General features: G+C 28.7%; 3 protein-coding genes across 4 annotated transcripts; 2 read left to right on the forward strand and 1 right to left on the reverse strand.

Annotated features, from left to right (window-relative positions):
- Positions 1 to 13: 13 nt before the first annotated feature.
- Positions 14 to 2,873, forward strand: LOC126838049 (kinesin-like protein KIF3B). Its single transcript, XM_050572142.1, has 2 exons — positions 14 to 134; positions 285 to 2,873. The coding sequence occupies exon 2, from the start codon at positions 352 to 354 to the stop codon at positions 2,479 to 2,481; it is 2,130 nt and encodes a 709-aa protein (XP_050428099.1). The 5' UTR covers positions 14 to 134; positions 285 to 351; the 3' UTR covers positions 2,482 to 2,873.
- Positions 2,874 to 3,236: 363 nt separating this feature from the next.
- On the forward strand, positions 3,237 to 3,802 carry LOC126839352 (serine/threonine-protein phosphatase PGAM5, mitochondrial-like). Its single transcript, XM_050574639.1, has 3 exons — positions 3,237 to 3,377; positions 3,435 to 3,568; positions 3,655 to 3,802. Exons 1-3 carry the CDS (start codon positions 3,237 to 3,239, stop codon positions 3,800 to 3,802), a joined length of 423 nt encoding a protein of 140 aa, XP_050430596.1.
- A 3,247-nt stretch (positions 3,803 to 7,049) lies between these two features.
- On the reverse strand, positions 7,050 to 16,847 carry LOC126838069 (fatty acid-binding protein, muscle). 2 transcript variants are annotated; one of them, XM_050572176.1, is made up of 3 exons: positions 16,613 to 16,847; positions 7,310 to 7,587; positions 7,050 to 7,209 (listed from the first exon to the last, which is right to left on the reverse strand). In XM_050572176.1, the coding sequence occupies exons 1-3, from the start codon at positions 16,683 to 16,685 to the stop codon at positions 7,156 to 7,158; spliced, it is 405 nt and encodes a 134-aa protein (XP_050428133.1). In that variant the 5' UTR covers positions 16,686 to 16,847; the 3' UTR covers positions 7,050 to 7,155. The 2 variants fall into 2 exon arrangements, with proteins under 2 accessions (XP_050428133.1, XP_050428134.1); XM_050572177.1 differs by lacking the exon at positions 16,613 to 16,847 and adding an exon at positions 12,321 to 12,524.
- Between the last annotated feature and the right edge of the window lie 175 nt (positions 16,848 to 17,022).

Below are 17,022 nucleotides of genomic sequence, written 5' to 3' on the forward strand. Positions count from 1 at the left end.
GGCGTAAGTGCGACTTGTGGTAGTCTAGTCACATATTATGGATTCAACACGGGTGTGTTAACAGATAGAAGCCAACAGCAGTATTACAATATTTTTGAAAATAAAGAATCTAAGTGGGACTCTAACTGGGACAGGTAAGCCAGTCAATGTTTATACTATATATTTTGTAGTGCCTACATCATTGCATATGTGTTTTATATGTTCATTTTAAATGTTGTTTGCTTGTCTAAACTTTTAATTTATCAGTGTATAACTGTGACTGGGGTGTGTTTTAACGTTTTCAGATGTTAATTGAAACCCAATATAATACATAGCTACTTTCTAACAAAATAATAATATTAACATACAATAATGGATTCAAAAAAACGAAGTGGTCGCCAACAGTTGGTCAAAACAAAAAAAGAAAATATTCAAGTAATTGTTCGATGTCGACCAATGAGTTCTAAAGAAATTTCAAATGGGTATACTGAGGTTGTAAAAATGACTAAAGAAGACAATTCTGTTGCTGTAGCTGTGCCTAAAAATGATGGTTCAGAATTCAAGCAATTTACATTCGATTCAGTTTTTGATTGGAATTCTACTCAAGAAGAATTATATAAAAAAATGGTTCACCCGTTAATTGAATCAGTTTTAAATGGCTTTAATGCCACAATATTTGCTTATGGACAAACTGGAACTGGTAAAACTTATACAATGGAAGGTCTCAAAGATGATAAATATCCTATAAGTGATCAAACAGATCGTGGCATTATACCTCGAACATTTGAACAGATATTTAAAACTATTGAACAGTCAAACAATACACAATATCTAGTATTTTCATCTTATTTAGAAATTTATCAAGAAGAAATACGTGATCTGCTAGATGCTAAACCTAAAGGAAAATGTGAGCTTCGCGAAGATAAAGATGTTGGTGTGTATGTTAACAACTTAAATAAATATATTTGTAAAAACGTTCAAGAAATTTTAAAAGTTATGCATGAAGGCAACAAAAATCGAACAATAGGTGCTACAGATATGAATGAACATAGTTCGAGAAGTCATGCTATTTTTACAGTAACTGTTGAAATAAAAATTTCTGCTGAAAGAATCCGAGTAGGAAAATTGAATCTTGTGGACTTGGCTGGTAGTGAAAGACAAAGTAAAAGTGGTGCCACTGGTCAGAGACTTAAAGAAGCTGGAAAAATTAATCTTTCTCTTTCGACTTTAGGAAATGTTATACATGCACTCGTTGAAGAAAACTCTACACATATACCTTATAGAGATTCGAAACTCACTAGACTTTTACAAGATTCATTGGGAGGTAATTCTAAAACATTAATGATAGCTAATATTGGGCCAGCCAGTTATAATTGGGATGAAACCTTGACGACATTACGTTATGCTAACAGAGCTAAAAATATTCATAATGCCCCTCATGTTAATGAAGATCCTAAAGATGCTCTTATTAGACAATACCAAGATGAAATATCTAAACTACGAAATATATTAAACGAAAAATCATCTAAAAAGACAACAAAAAAAGAAAAAAATTATGATATGGAAAATCTTCAAGAACATACTTTATATTTAGAAAAACAACAAGAAGATCTAAATGAAAAACGTAACAATATTCTTGAAAATAAAGACAATTTATCTACTGATGATCAAAATAGAATGCTATATGATATAGAATTGGAAAAAGCCAAAGTTGCTGGAGAAATGGATTTTATGGCATCTTTAATTGGACGCATTCAATCTATGGAAAGTAGTTTATTGAGGGGAGGAAAATCAATCACTGATCATTTGCACGAACAACAAAGTCAAATTGATAAACGCAACAAAGAAATCCAGGAAGAAATACGGTTAGAACAAGAGCTTGCCAAGAATTTAGAAGAAATAGCTGGCTATACTGAATCAATTAGAGAGACATATTCAACTCTACTGGAAGAAGTAGAATCGAAACAAGCTAAATTTGATAAGCTGTTGACACTCTATCAAAATCTTAAAGGGGAATTAAAGAAAAAAGAGGAAGTGTATTCTAATCAAAGGAGAGAAATTGAGTCAAATCAAGAAGCAATGACCAGGCAATTGAAATTAGGTAATATAATCATGTCTAATTTTATAGCTCCTGATGAACTTCAGAGTGTCAAAGATAGATTGTATTATGACGATGACACTAATGAATGGCGGTTGATCAGTAACCAATTAGAAGGTCATACACGAGGTTGCATTAACGGTGTAATTAATACAAGAAGAAATGAAAATTTAATCACTTTGAATTTGCTCACGCTTGAGCATAAACTAGAAGAATATAAAAAACCAGAAATATCCCCTTCACTTTTATCAATGCTTGATGAAGCATTAAAAGTCGAAGATGATCTACAAGTAGATGCTTCTATTGCAGAACGTCCCAGGAATGTTCGTAGTGCAATTGGGCCAAAAATCAAACCAACTATAAATAAAAACTATCCAAGAGCTCGAGGCTTGATACCAAAATAAATGAAAGCTTTATTATTCAATGATGTGCACTATATTTATATTTTTTTTTTTCCTACTAACCAAAGACATAATTTTTATTTGTATTTATATCTTTGTTACAAATTCTTCTTTTGCTTTATATTAACTTTTTACATTCCTAGTCATATTTATATGGGATAATCCTTTTTTTTTTGCTTTATTTATTTTTTATTTATTACTCTATTTATGTTACTTTATTTCCTATTTTCTAAAAATGTGTTAATCAAAACTAACTTAGTCATAGTGTCTAGTCTTTTGCACAATAAATATCACTAATAAATGAAATATTTCTAGTTTCAATGTTATTTTTTTACCTAACTCGTTTTATTTTCCACACAAATGAGCATGTGATTTTGTGTATCTTAATGTCCAATTTCTAGGCGACTACCTACCAGTCTTGTGAAACCAGCTAACCCAGATAATGATAAGTCCCAAAATGAGTACAATACAAAATTGGAGAAAAAAAAATCTCAAGCAACTAGGTACATTTTTCTTATTAGACATGGTCAATATAATTTAGAAGGCGAAACCGATGAAGAGAGAAAACTGACTGAACTTGGTATGTAGTGTTGAAAAATATGAAACATGATTAATTAAAATGAATTAATTAATAACTAAAAGGAAATCAAAGAAAATTATGTTGATAATTTTTTTTTTAAGGGAGAAAACAAGCTTTATTAACTGGTGAACGCTTAAGTGTGTTAAAGTTACCATGGACTTCAATTACTCAGTCAACTATGACACGAGCAATGGAAACTTGTTCATTGATTCAAAAACACTTATCTTCAGATATTCCACTTACGTCAACCGATTTGCTAAGAGAAGGAGCACCAATACCACCGGATCCACCCTCTAGGAGATGGAAACCCGATCTTTATGTTAGAAAATGAGTAATTTTACTAAAGTTTTTAAATATTAATCAAATTGTATTTTAGCAGTTCTACCGTGATGGGGCTCGTATTGAAGCGGCTTTCAGACAGTTTTTTCATAGAGCTCCTCCAGAACAAAAAGAAGATTCATATGAAATAATTGTTTGCCATGCCAACGTTATAAGATATTTTGTTATGAGGTAATTGTGTTAAAATTGTAGTTTTAAATTTTAAATATACATGTATATTAATATATGTATTAATTTTTTTGTGTTTTACTATATAGGGCATTGCAACTATCCCCGGAAGCATGGTTACGTCTTAAATTGGACCATGCGAGTATTACTTCATTTGCCATCTTTCCTAATGGTCGAGTAATTTTACACAATTACAGTAATTCAGGCTATATGCCACCTGATGCAATCAGTTCTTAAATATTTATATTTCTGTAATTTTATTCTAATAAGATAGCTACTTTTTCTAATCAAAATAAAAGAATTCATTATTTTTATACTACATGTTTGTCAATTGAAATCCTTAATTTTATTTATAAATAATTTATTAGTTTTACACTACATAATTATTGTCAGTTTGTATCCTCAAGATAACATGAACACTTTTATGATTATAAATGCATTTTGGTTATTGTTCTGTATTTTAATCTTCTTCTTCATCTTCGCATTACACTCCCAACCACAAGGGGTCGGCCAATAATTGTTATTTATTTAAATTAAACATTAATAATGACTCATTGTTAATGTGGAGGATTTATGTATCCATTTAATTAAAATTAAAAAGTTAGTTCAGTGAGGTAGGTCGGAGCATAGTGGAATTGGAGAGGTCACAGGTCTATAGAAATTATTATAACTGAAAGTAATAAAATCACTTATAAAAAAACACTTTGATGCGAATCTGTGGGTAGTATGTATAAACCACACGTATCAACCTAAAAACTGACTACGGTGAAAGTGTAATTTTCCTCTATGACTACATATTTTTGAGGAAATTGTACATGTTATAGCCCCATTCTAGATCTACCTTTGGTGTAATTTTCATACATAAAAAGCGAAAGAAAGAAAAAAATTCCACCCCTTCTAGGAGAAAGGGTGTACGATAATTGTTTAGGTTGTTAATGTTTGTCGGTAGTTCTATATTTTAAGAATATTCTATACAAATTTGGAACTAAACAATTTTGAAAAAAGATAAGAAGCGCCATATTATTTCAAGTTGTAAAAAATGTAAATTTTTCTCGATTTTTAAGGGATGAACTTGTTGAACTTTTAGTCTATTAAAATACCTTACAGATACGATTTCTGATTAAGAGATTCAGTGGTTCAGTGGCTTGAAAGATATTATGGGTACAGACACAAAAATATAAAAAAAAAACATTGTAAATACAATACCTTCTCAGCTATCGCATCGAATTGTATATCATGTATCACGTTGACCACCTAAAGTCTAAACAATTATCCTTTCTCCTAGAAGGGATGGAATTTTTTTTTCGCTTTTTCATGCAAAGTTTTAGGGGTTATACAAAATACCTACGGATTCACATCAAAGCATTTATTTAAAAATTATTTTATCACTTTCAATTATAATAATTCCTGTAGACCTGTGACCTCTCCATCCCCACTATGCCCCGACCCCACTGTACTAGGTTTTTTATCTACATGCATTTATATTTTGTAGACAGGTTATTTTATTACAATAGTTATAACAAATATTAAAAAAATATTAATTGTATCAAGTCTACTTTGTAATTTCTCGATAAATGCATTTTAAGGTTATAAATCATATTATTCACTGTAAAATAAACATCAACTGTCCAAAGTATCTCATCTTTCAAGAAGAATATAATTTTTTGTGTAAATATTTTATACTCTTAAATTGAACGTAGAATTTAATTATCACCTATATAATATTTTAGATAAGGTACAACTTACTAGGCAAGAACAAAATAGGGGTATGGATATATTGTGTGTTTCCCCTATATCGAAAATTGCTATTGTAATGTTTTCAATGATTACATAACGTAACTTAAAAAAAATAGAGTCTTGAAATTTGTTAGCACTCACACTTGTAGCTACTACTTAAACTAAATGCCATAATACCAATAGTAGATATGAGCCAATAAGCAAAGGTAAAATACAAATATACAGCTGTCTAAAGTTAAGACCACAATTTTGATTCAATCATTGTTTGCCAATAAAAATAAAAATTAGAGGATGCTCATTATTAATCATTATAAAGGGAAAAAAGCAAGGGTCCGGATAAAGTTCCTGGCGAAATTCATAAATTACTTAACTTAAAAAAAAAATTCTTAAGTTTAGCTCGGAACTTTATCCAAACCCTTAAAAAAAATATTCACGGGATTAGATTGATATTTTCTAGCAATGAATGAAACTTAATATATTTTCCTCTGTAATCGATTTTAAAACATTTTTTGTTGGCAAAATAAAATGTGCTAGTCCTGTACAAAGTGTATGTTGTAGTCTATCGAAATAGCTATTTTTTTTTGCAACTTACTCTAATAGACAACGAGTTTTTCCCCATGTGCTTCATAGTTAAAATTATATACCTCTTATGTCGCACAACACACTCCCTATATTTATTAGGCAATTGGAATAGGAGATTTCTTGTAGAATCTTAATTATAGCCATAATAATTGTAGTATAGAAGTATTAGTATTGTAATGAGTAGGTTTTTTTATGGGTAGATAGTTCAATTATTTTATCAGTAACCATTAATATTTTTATAAACTAGGTATTATTGACAAAAAAAGTACACATTTTTTATATTATGGTATTATATTATAATATACATACATGGTAGTTCTTTATACTTATATACATATATTTCTTCTGTCCGTGTGTAAGTATTCAAACTCCTCCTAAACGGCTGGACAGCCGACAATGAAATTTTGTGTGCGCTATTAAATTGATTTGAGAAAGGTTTAGATTCACAATTTGATCCAATAGAACATGTTTTTAATTATTAATTCATTAATATTAATTTATATAATTATTAATATATCTACGGTATTATTTTTCATACCACAGGGATACAGTGATCCGATCAGCTGATTGTGTGTCTATAATACACTAATTCTCGGGCAACGACGGGTCGGGACAGCTTGTATATTAATGATTTTATAAATATAATTTTTTTTAAATTATTATGTTTAATTCACATAGTACTTTCCAAAAAATTGATGAAATTAGCATCAAATTTTGTAAGGACCTAATTTTCTAAAATAATTTCCCCCAAAAATTTTTATATTTTTCTTCATCTACTCTTGTTAATTTTTTTTTTATAAATTTGATGACTCGTGAGGGCTTTGCCCTCTCCTTAATCTTACCACTGGCTAAAATGTAACTGTAATAACAATTATATAATTAGTAACTTAGTTATTATTAGGTTTTGTGTAGTTTTATATTCTTGTATTAATGTAGTGTAAATTGTGTGCCTGTTTATTATTACATAGTTTTATACGTTTTCACATCCATATATAATATAAATATTATATTTTTATTTCAACACATCTAGACATCGACTATCATAAATAATAATGGCATCTACCGTTAAGTTGATCTAATCATAATTAATATTATTAGGTATAATCAACAATAATTATAAAGAATATGTTTTTATTAAATACTGTGTATAAACATAAACCAATAATAAAAATAAATAAATCATTTATTGTTCATAATGCGAAACGTCACAGGCCTGATTTTAAATCCGTTGAGAAAAAACTATAGGATAGATATCATTGTAATGAGCAAAATTATTCGACAGGTTTGTAGATTCTGGTGCAAATGATGTCGTTGACAGTTAGGATCTAGAAACAATACACATATAGTTATTAATTACTATAATATTATTAGTTATCACTGGCCGAGGACCATTATTAAAGATAATAGGTATTATCTTATTTGTACCATTTTTAATTCATCAGGCTTGAACTCTCTCACAATGGTCGTTTCTACTTTGTCGCCTATTTGCTTGTGCACCAACTTGTTACCTTCCTGAGTGATGATGGACTTGACCTTTCGTCCATCTAGTGTCTCCTCATCGAACTGTTCGCCCATCTTAAACACCGTGGACGTGTTTTTGAACGTCGAAGTCGATTTCAATGTATACTTGTCATCGTCGCCTTTGTTCAGTTCTACAATCGGAGATATACTGTTGCCTACTTTACGGGTTATCATACCGACTCCTAAAAAATTGAGTATTGAAATTTTATTATTAATTACAGACACCTAAAGGTTAAAGTATTATTTTAAAACACGTCGACGTTCAGATACCTAAGTGAAAACTAAGGGTGGATCCTACCTTCATAACGGGAGGAGTGGGTTTTAAAAGTGAAATATTTATAAGTAAAGTACAAAGTTATCAGTATACCTACTATTCAAATTATCATAATAGTATAATATTCGCATGTTCAGTTCATGCATACCCATATTAAACTAATTTATATTTACTGCTTAACTATTTTGAATTAGGATTTCTTTTAAATGTTATTTATTAAAATCCAGTTGAAACATAATAAGTATATAAAATATACAATATGTATATTTAAGTAGGTAAAAAAATAATACAAAAAATCTATAGAATGGCATTGTCAACGGGGGCGGTGATCCATTGGGGGGGAAAAGGAAAACCATAAGAGAATTGGAGTTCCAAGAAAGTAAATTGTGAAGAGTTGAGAGCGCAATCAGACAGCAAATGAGAAAACTCACGCGTACCTCTGATATTTATATTCGAAGTGTATCACATTCAACTTTTCATGTACAATGAATCATAAATCATTACCTACATTATTATGTAATACCTATCTAATATGTAGTACCGCAGTTGATAAAAAATTATGCTGTTTTGGCTTTATTACCACCGGTTAAAACGATGTGTGAAATAATTACTGTCAAGTTTAGTAACGTGCTAAAGGCAAAATAAAATAATTTCTATACTTATAACTTATAACTGTATTCAAGTACTCATGTATTAAGTATATATTTTTATCTAACTATAAAATGGTTCATCAAGGGTTAGTGGAAAGAGTTGAAAGAGTAAGAGGTAAAGTATGATAATTGATAAATTATCTCCCAACTCCGTCAAATTCCTATAAACGTTACGAAGGGACTATAAAAAAAAAATAGTCCAGATTAACCCTAACCGTCTGGACGGTCACTTGCATATGTATTTAATTATTATTTGATGAAAAAATGTGCTTCAGCGACAGCTGTATTATTAAAGTTTCTGTAATCTACTTTAATCTACCAAACTAAATACAAACATAAATAATTTATAAAAATCACTAAGCCAACACTGATTGTAATTTGCACCCAATAGTATTTACCGTAGTGTATAATATACCTAATATTTAACATTTTCATTTAAAAATAAAAATTAATGTTTTGTTTTTTTAATACTGCTTGAAAAAAAATTCTTGGCCTCTGGACATATTTTTATTTACTTAAGTATAACACAAATATTATTTTTCAATTAATAATGTCTAACGAGTATATTTATTGTTTTTGTTTTTAAAAAGGCAAACTTCATTTTTATATAGATAACGTTTTAGTAAAATGTATTTGTTAATTGCTTTTGTATTAATATACCTATTTTGTGCGCTCTGAATAAATGACAGTAAAAAGTCCACCGTCAAGGTAGTGTCTCAATTATCATTATTTATAATTTATAACCATTATACAGATTACATCATTTAAGGAGATTATAACGTTTTTAATAATCATCATTAACGATTTCTGTTTCCCGATTTCTTATACTCTAGGGAGTATAGAGAATAGACAATACGTTAAACTAAAAGCTATTTAAGTCATTAGCTCTTTCAGCCTCATAAACAAATATATTTTACAATGGCAAATCTCGTTAATTGTTAAGTGTATTACAGTTTCAAACTTTGTAGACTGTAGGTAGTTAATATACTAGGGGATCAACTTATTATGAACCACTCAATATCTCATTGGCTTAATTAAGAAATTACATTTTTTCTTTACAAAGTGTTTTTATGCAATGTGATCTCAATTTCTAACAATTTTTTTTTGTTTTTACCCACCTCCCAACTTAGTTTTTTTGATAGCAACTTTTGAAACTTAAATGGTAACGCATACATTTCATTAACATTTTGACTGGTCGATAACCAGTTTAGGATAATTTTTTTGGAAGTTATTGAAGTTTCAAGTTCAGGGCAGGAGAAAAGGTGGAGTGTAGTATTATTTTTATCTGCGCACATTTTCAACCACACTCTCAACCTCTCCCATTTTAACTTTTAAACTCTTATAACTTTAAAAATAATTATCTAAAACTAGTTACCGAGCAGTCAAAATGTTTAGTACATTATTCTCAATTAAAAAAGTTAATGAAATGTATGCGTTACCATTTAAGTTTTAAAAGTTTCTTTAAAAAAGCTAAGTTGGGAATTGGAAGGGAGGTAAAAACAAAAAAATGGTGTGAAATTTAGATCACATTGTATAAAACCATTATGGAAAGAAAAAATTAAATTATTAATTTAACCCAGTGAGATATTGAGTGGTTCACGATAAGTTGATCGCCCTGTATGCAAACAGTTGTGACATTTAAACTTAAAGGCTAATAAACAAAAAATAACAATAATAAAAAAACCAGTACAGTGAGGCCGGGGCATAGTGAGGACGGAGTGGTCACAGGTCTACAGATTTTATTATAACTGAAAGTGATATCACTTTTAAATAAACGCTTCGATGCGAATCTGTGGATAGTATGTTCAAACCAGTTATAGCGGTTTAGAAGATATCGTGGGACCAGTAATAATGTACTAAAAACTTAATATTTAGTCTTATGCAGGGTGGATACGATAAGGGTTGATCGTCTGTCTATAAAAATGTAATGCCATAGTTACCCATACATCGTAATTAACAATATGATGAAAATATTTTCATTACCTGTTGACTGTTGATTCACACACATATAGCAACCTAGAAACTGACTACGGCCAAAGTGTAAATTTGCCCTTTTTTGGGGCTTTTCCTTAATAAAAAAAAATTTTACTACAGATTTTTGAGAAAATTGTATATGTTATAGTTCCATTTTAGATCTACCTTCGGTCTAATTTTCATACATAAAAAGCGAAAGAAAGTAAAAAATTCCACCCCTTCTATAATTTCTGATCTATAGAGTAAAGAGTTGCTACATTAAAATGCCGATTTAAAGTAAAGTCTATAATCTATATATTTTAGTACTTTACTGCGTACTTCTGTAAGTAGTTTACCAAGTATAATTAAATTAGTTCATTAATTATTTTTTATAAATGTTATTTTCTTTTTCATGACTAATAAATCATTTGTTTTCTTTTAACATTAGTCAGCTATTTTAAGTTGATCTGGCAAGTTAAAACGTTCAACAAAATATGATTTTTGAAATTATTATATAGAGTTTTACATCTGTTACTTGTAATAGTTATGTGTGGTAAAACCGCAGACGTTAATGTGGGTAGAGAACCGGTATCTAGATTCTAGGTGTACTTAATACTCGAGTCGTGGTACAAGTTCATGTCTACTAACAGACCGTTTGAAAACCAATTGTTATGAAATGCACATTTTAGTGTATCCCAAATTTTTTTGAATATCCCAGGTAGGTAAATACCTACCTCGAATGTAAATACTTATTCTTAACTCCAATTACTAATTTTATTTAAATTAGATTAAAATGTTACACTGCTAATAGCCGTTCTCGCAGGTTTGGCTTAATAGTTATTAGCATGTCAAGCTTATAATTATAGTTTTTTTAAACTTTTTAGCTTAATTGGTAGGAGCTGTCATGAGCCATTGAACACTGACATCTGTTTTACAATTAAATTAGTAACACAAATTATTTTACACTGTCAGCGAATACGAAGTTCGTTTTTAATTGACATTAATTTACATTAATTAAAATTATAAATATAAAATAACGACAAATAGAAATTAGAAGTGCTAATTTAATAGTTCGTCATATTGATGGCCTAGGAAATAATTGAGAAGATAATCATTTTATTATCTTTATTACATATTTAAATTATGTATTAAATGTTTTGAATACTTTAACTAATTTATATCAGATTGTCTGGAAAATTTAAATCTGAACATTAGAAGTAAGTATCAATACCAAGTCATGTTTATTTCTTTTTTAACAATTTTTTTAACGTTATTAACGTTTAGATAATGTGGTGTTCAATGGACGATGGTTGAGTGACCTATCTAGAAGGAAATCTGTTTAAAATCGAATATACAGCTTTTATGGTAATAGTATATATGTGTACAGTACAAAGTACAATACGTTTGCTTTATTGAGTGTAACGGTAAGATAAAGCGGTGTGTGTTTGAGAAATTCCCAATAGTAATAAAATTATTTAAAAAAAAATTGGTACATTAGAGTGAATTGACAATTAAATAATAAGTCTGGCACTAAAAAAGTATAAAATAATTTCGCAACCGAAACCCTAAAATAATTTCCCCCTGTTTTTTTTTAATTTTAATTTTTGTATATATAGGTGTGTTGAAATATCGTGTCGTTCATTGTGTTGCGCCGACTTCAAAATTAAATGATACAGTTTTAATATGTGTGTTAATAATTAATACTCAGCTCTTATATATTAACCTACAAGTTCCAAAGAGTTATCTTATACTTTTCATTTAATTGTCAATTCACTCAAATGTACCAATTTTTATGAAGTAGGTTTTTTGTTTTAATTATTTTATTTTAGGCTATTGAGTGGTAAGGATAATGGTTGAATATTATGGTATAATATATATATATATATATATAAAGAGACTGAGCCCTATTATTATATTTATTTACACAGATTCACATTACACAATATCGCATTATTTTTTTTAATGTATATCGAAATTGCAATATCTAAGTTCTAACATCTATCTACATAATATGATGTATTGCCAAGGCTATTCTTACCTAAGGCTTTCATGTATTCGTCGAATTTGTCGCTGGATGACAGCTTGTATTTCTTGTTCAAATATGCTTCCATTGTGGTAATGAATTGATAATATATGGATTTAAGCTAGCAATATTCGTAGGAAATGGATAAATGTTAAATGAAGCTCGGTAAATTCCAGTTTCTACTGTAACGTGTTCGAAACGTTTCTGTATGCTTAGTTATATGGCATACGGCATACCCTTTTTATCTATATACCGGTCTACCTCCTCTCACGCTTCAGCCACCACCACCATAGTCTCCTGCGCTGTCACTCGACACCACACACATGATAATCTTGTTTAAATAAAAACAACTGGCCAAGTCCTATGATAAACACATACACACACATTACACACAGCTGTTGTACAAGTCCAAAGGTAAGAGACCTTTTCACAGAAAAATAATTGTACAATTATTTATTACAATATTCCCTAGCGGAAATCATTATATTATGTTTTTTTAAACTAGGTATTAATTAAAAATCTCAATCATTTAACAATATGTTATATGTGGGATAGCAGCAACCCGTTTTCGTAGTATTAGTGTAATTTAGTTGAAAGAACAATGTTTCATTTAATATAGTCAATTTCTAAAATCTGATTGTCGTTATGATGATTACCATATTTTTTCTATGTAGTTTTAAAATATAGTGTTCAATTTAAGAAATACGTTCTATTTTATTTTATAACGTGCCTGGCACTTCATTTATCACCCTCTATATGCGAATAACATTATAAATGTTTTCATAATTAGTATTAAGATGATAAGGGTGAGGTAGCCTGATGAAGAATAAGTGAGCTGCTATTACTTATTATAAATAAACGTATGCAAATGTGTGAAGTGGGTAGAGAAATCATGACAACAAAAATTATTAAGAAGTATGGGGAGATTGGATTTAGCTATCCGACCACTATATTCATAAGTTTAGGCGGGGAGAAAAAAGAAGAAAATTAGTTAAAAATGTACTGATCATTTAATTCATCAAAATTAAATTACTAGGTACCTAACTGAATCTTAGTTGATTTAAAAAAAAAAGTTTTACCCTATTATTTACGCTTTATCTATTTAATAGAAATTGAATAATTTTTTAGTAAACGTCATTATCTAAATCTTATACTATAGCTCTGTTTTATGCATTAGCAGTATCACTAAATTAAAAAAAAAATTTTAGCTATAGACTTTTAACGCTTTTTTTTTTAACCATGAGGCATGTGTAGGCATATTTCGCCTTTAGTAAACGACATGAAAAAGTTTTGTTTACGACTAGGCTAATAACATCTAAATAAATATGATACTAATAAAAAAAACAAGATAATTTATTTTAAATACGGTTAGATTTTCATAATAATAACATATTATTAGTAATTTGTGAAGACATTTTTCTAAATTCTATAGTATTGATATAATGTTAAATACGATTGTTGTAATTAGACAGAGACATTATGTTTTTAGTTAATCTATTAATTTCCGCATCGTAGAAAATAAACTTGTAATGTATAAACTGTAACAAGTTATAATACAATGATAGGTACTCGAGCGGACAGTAGTCAAGGTACAAGGACATTTGCATGAGTCAACCTTGACCATGACCGCACAGATAGATCGTTATTTAGTAATGCTTTTACTATGGTTATTTTAATAAAAAATATAATTTTACATAAATATTATTAATCATTTGGAAAAACAATAAATTCCATGTAATCACTATCTAGGTGAGGCTTATAAAATCTGAATTTATAAAAAATAATAATGGTGGTATTTTTAAATATTGAAAACACAAAATACTAATAACCACAAGTCGCAACAGAAAAATAATATTAATTTAAATGTATTGTTATTAAAAAATGTAATTAATGTTCATTTACAATGTGTACCTCAATTAATAATTACAATTTAAAATAGTTTTTTTATGCTTGAATAAAGATTTTGTAAAATTCCAAATTTTTGGGGCCCCATCCTTAGAGATTAGTCGAACACTCAATAATAATTATTATTTATTATCCTATCCTAAATAGTTGTTATAGACGTTTTAGAGTTGTTCTCTTTCAATTTCTTACTATCACTATAATTATTTTTACTAGCTATAAATAAATAGTTATCTATTATGTATATTTATAGCTGTTTAGTTTGTAAACCTCGTCACTCTTGGTATAGTTATTGTAAAACTAAATTTAAGTATGTACTTTTGTAATTATGTTATTAGAAGCAACTAAATATATTAACATTGAAACGTCAAATTTAAAAAGTAAACAAGTTTTTCAAGATAAATATATTACCTGGCTATAAGCCCAAAACTAAAATAACGCATAAGACCAAAACTGCATTTTTAAATTGTACTTATTGTTTCAGCCTACAGGTAATGTGTTTTTGCTATTAATTAGTAACTACATAATATAAATTAACTGCAACATTGAGTAAGAAGTTTTGTAATATTGTTGAAAGAGCACTAAGTATGTCGTTTTTTAAAAATTTTTTTTTTTTAGGTATATATTATATTCTGGGGAGAAGTTTAAAAATTAATTTAATACCTATTTATTATAGGTGTTTATTTATTTAAACTATACTATACTATAGTTCCAACTATTACTAAACTCTAATAAAGTAACTAAGTATCACTTAATTCTACTCAGCAAAGTTAATTTGCAAATTTAAAAAAAAATAAAAATTATACAAATATGTAGATGTTTGAAAAATATTGCGCAACTCACAGTACATTTTTAAAAAAAATTTTTACACAATATTTGTAAACAAACGTTATGGTATTTATCTAATGGCTACTACAAAATATTTGGATATTTTTAGTTGGTATAATATTGTTTTAATCCAAAGCAATAAACATCATTAAAGCATCGTGTATCACAACGTATTATATTTTATTAAAATACGTAAATGGCAGTTAATATTTATTTCGGCTACATTTATGTTTATATTAGTACAAATAGTAATTATTGTTATTCTAGCGTTAGAAGCTTTAGTAACCCATATGTTTTTTTAAATTTTTAACTAAGTACTATTGACAATACAAGAACATACTACTAACTACACTGAAGGTGTACTTAGCATACCGCATTTAAGAATACAATTACATAAAATGTAATATTATATCGTACGTATACTTGTACACTGTAAGTCTTAACACTGTTTACAACCTGAGACATTAAAAAAATATATTATCCTTTCATTAAATTTAACCCGCGTGACGTGTAATTGATTCTTTACTCACAGGTGATGTAAATTCCACAAAATCAAGTTAAAGGGTTTGTGACATAATATAATATAAAGCGATACAGTGAGAATAGGCACCGTGACGATAAAATATGCAAGGTAATAATAAATATGTGTTATATTACAGACAACTTCAACATTACATATTAACACTATTTTCTGAACACATTGTTGAGCTGTAAAATTACACTATCGTGTTACAAAACAGTATCGTGGTACAAAATGATTTACCTTTGGTAATTGGTAATTTTTATTTATAATTAATACCTACAAGCTATACCTAAATATGTATTGCTAATCTAGCCTCTAGGGTAATTCCGATGGATTCCTGGCTACACTTAGGTGTTATTACTTTTCTGTTTTTATTTTTGACATCAGTAGACATAATATTAACATTGGCGATATTAAAATGAAATATATTAATCAACAAATATGTAACTATATTATATTTTTCAAATAACCTAAGGATTAAATTGCACTGCTAATTTGGATCTTATGTACAGATAAATTATTAAAATAAAATCTCCAGATCTCTTATCCGGCTGCTCATACATTAAAGCATAAAGAATATGTTTTGGGAACCATTTCACTGTCTCTTACCTTTTTTTGAGAATTTTAAGATGATAAACTGAACAACTCTAGTGTAATTTATTTAAAAGATAATTAAAATAAACAAAATTATGCATTTATTAAATAGTAATAAAATATTTAAGGTGTCATAATACGTTTGAATGGCGAGTAAAAATTTAGCTTTAAAAATAGTTTTGAATGACTTTCGTTTGCATCGTTACCGATATAACATAATATTAAATTGTTACACTGGATGACCCTGTATAATTCACAATTTGATAAAGATTCACGATTATGAATAAATATTTTTAGCAAATATATAATAAATAATAATATAAAGATAATATTGGAAGATATAAGGCGTGTCTAAATACTTGACAGCTCTGAGCTTTGTATGTAAATATTAATAAAGTCTAAAGCGAGAGGCATTATTACTTTTTTTTGACAAGTATTTTCGGATAGTGGTGTTACTTACCCAGAGCTTTCATGTAGTCGTCGAAGTTTTCGCTGGAATCCAGCTTATATTTTTTGTCAAAAATCAGAGACATGTTAAAATGTTAACTCGTAAAAAAACCGATAAAAAACACCAACTGCAGTAATTATAATGCAATAAATTTGTCGTGACGCGGTTTCGTTCACCGGTACGTTTGGGTCGACAAATATGCGGAACAGTCTTATTTATAACTTTGAATCTATGTTCGTGGCACCTCGGGTTGACTTTTATAGGACGGTGCTTACTACATTGCATAATATATATACTTTTTTTTAAACATCTACTCGTTATCGTCACTTGTCGCCTTTCGTCCTTGACGTTCAATTACAATCCATTGACAGACGAATCGCCGTACACGTACCCCGTGGAATTTATACGTCTTATTGTGTAAA

The sequence above is a fragment of the Adelges cooleyi genome, unplaced genomic scaffold (genome assembly GCF_023614345.1).
Source record: "Adelges cooleyi isolate 19-005CV unplaced genomic scaffold, UGA_ACOO_1.1 ACOO_flye_CR_arks_rails_tigmint_CR_PRNA_30, whole genome shotgun sequence".
Classification (NCBI taxonomy): Eukaryota; Metazoa; Arthropoda; class Insecta; order Hemiptera; family Adelgidae; genus Adelges; species Adelges cooleyi.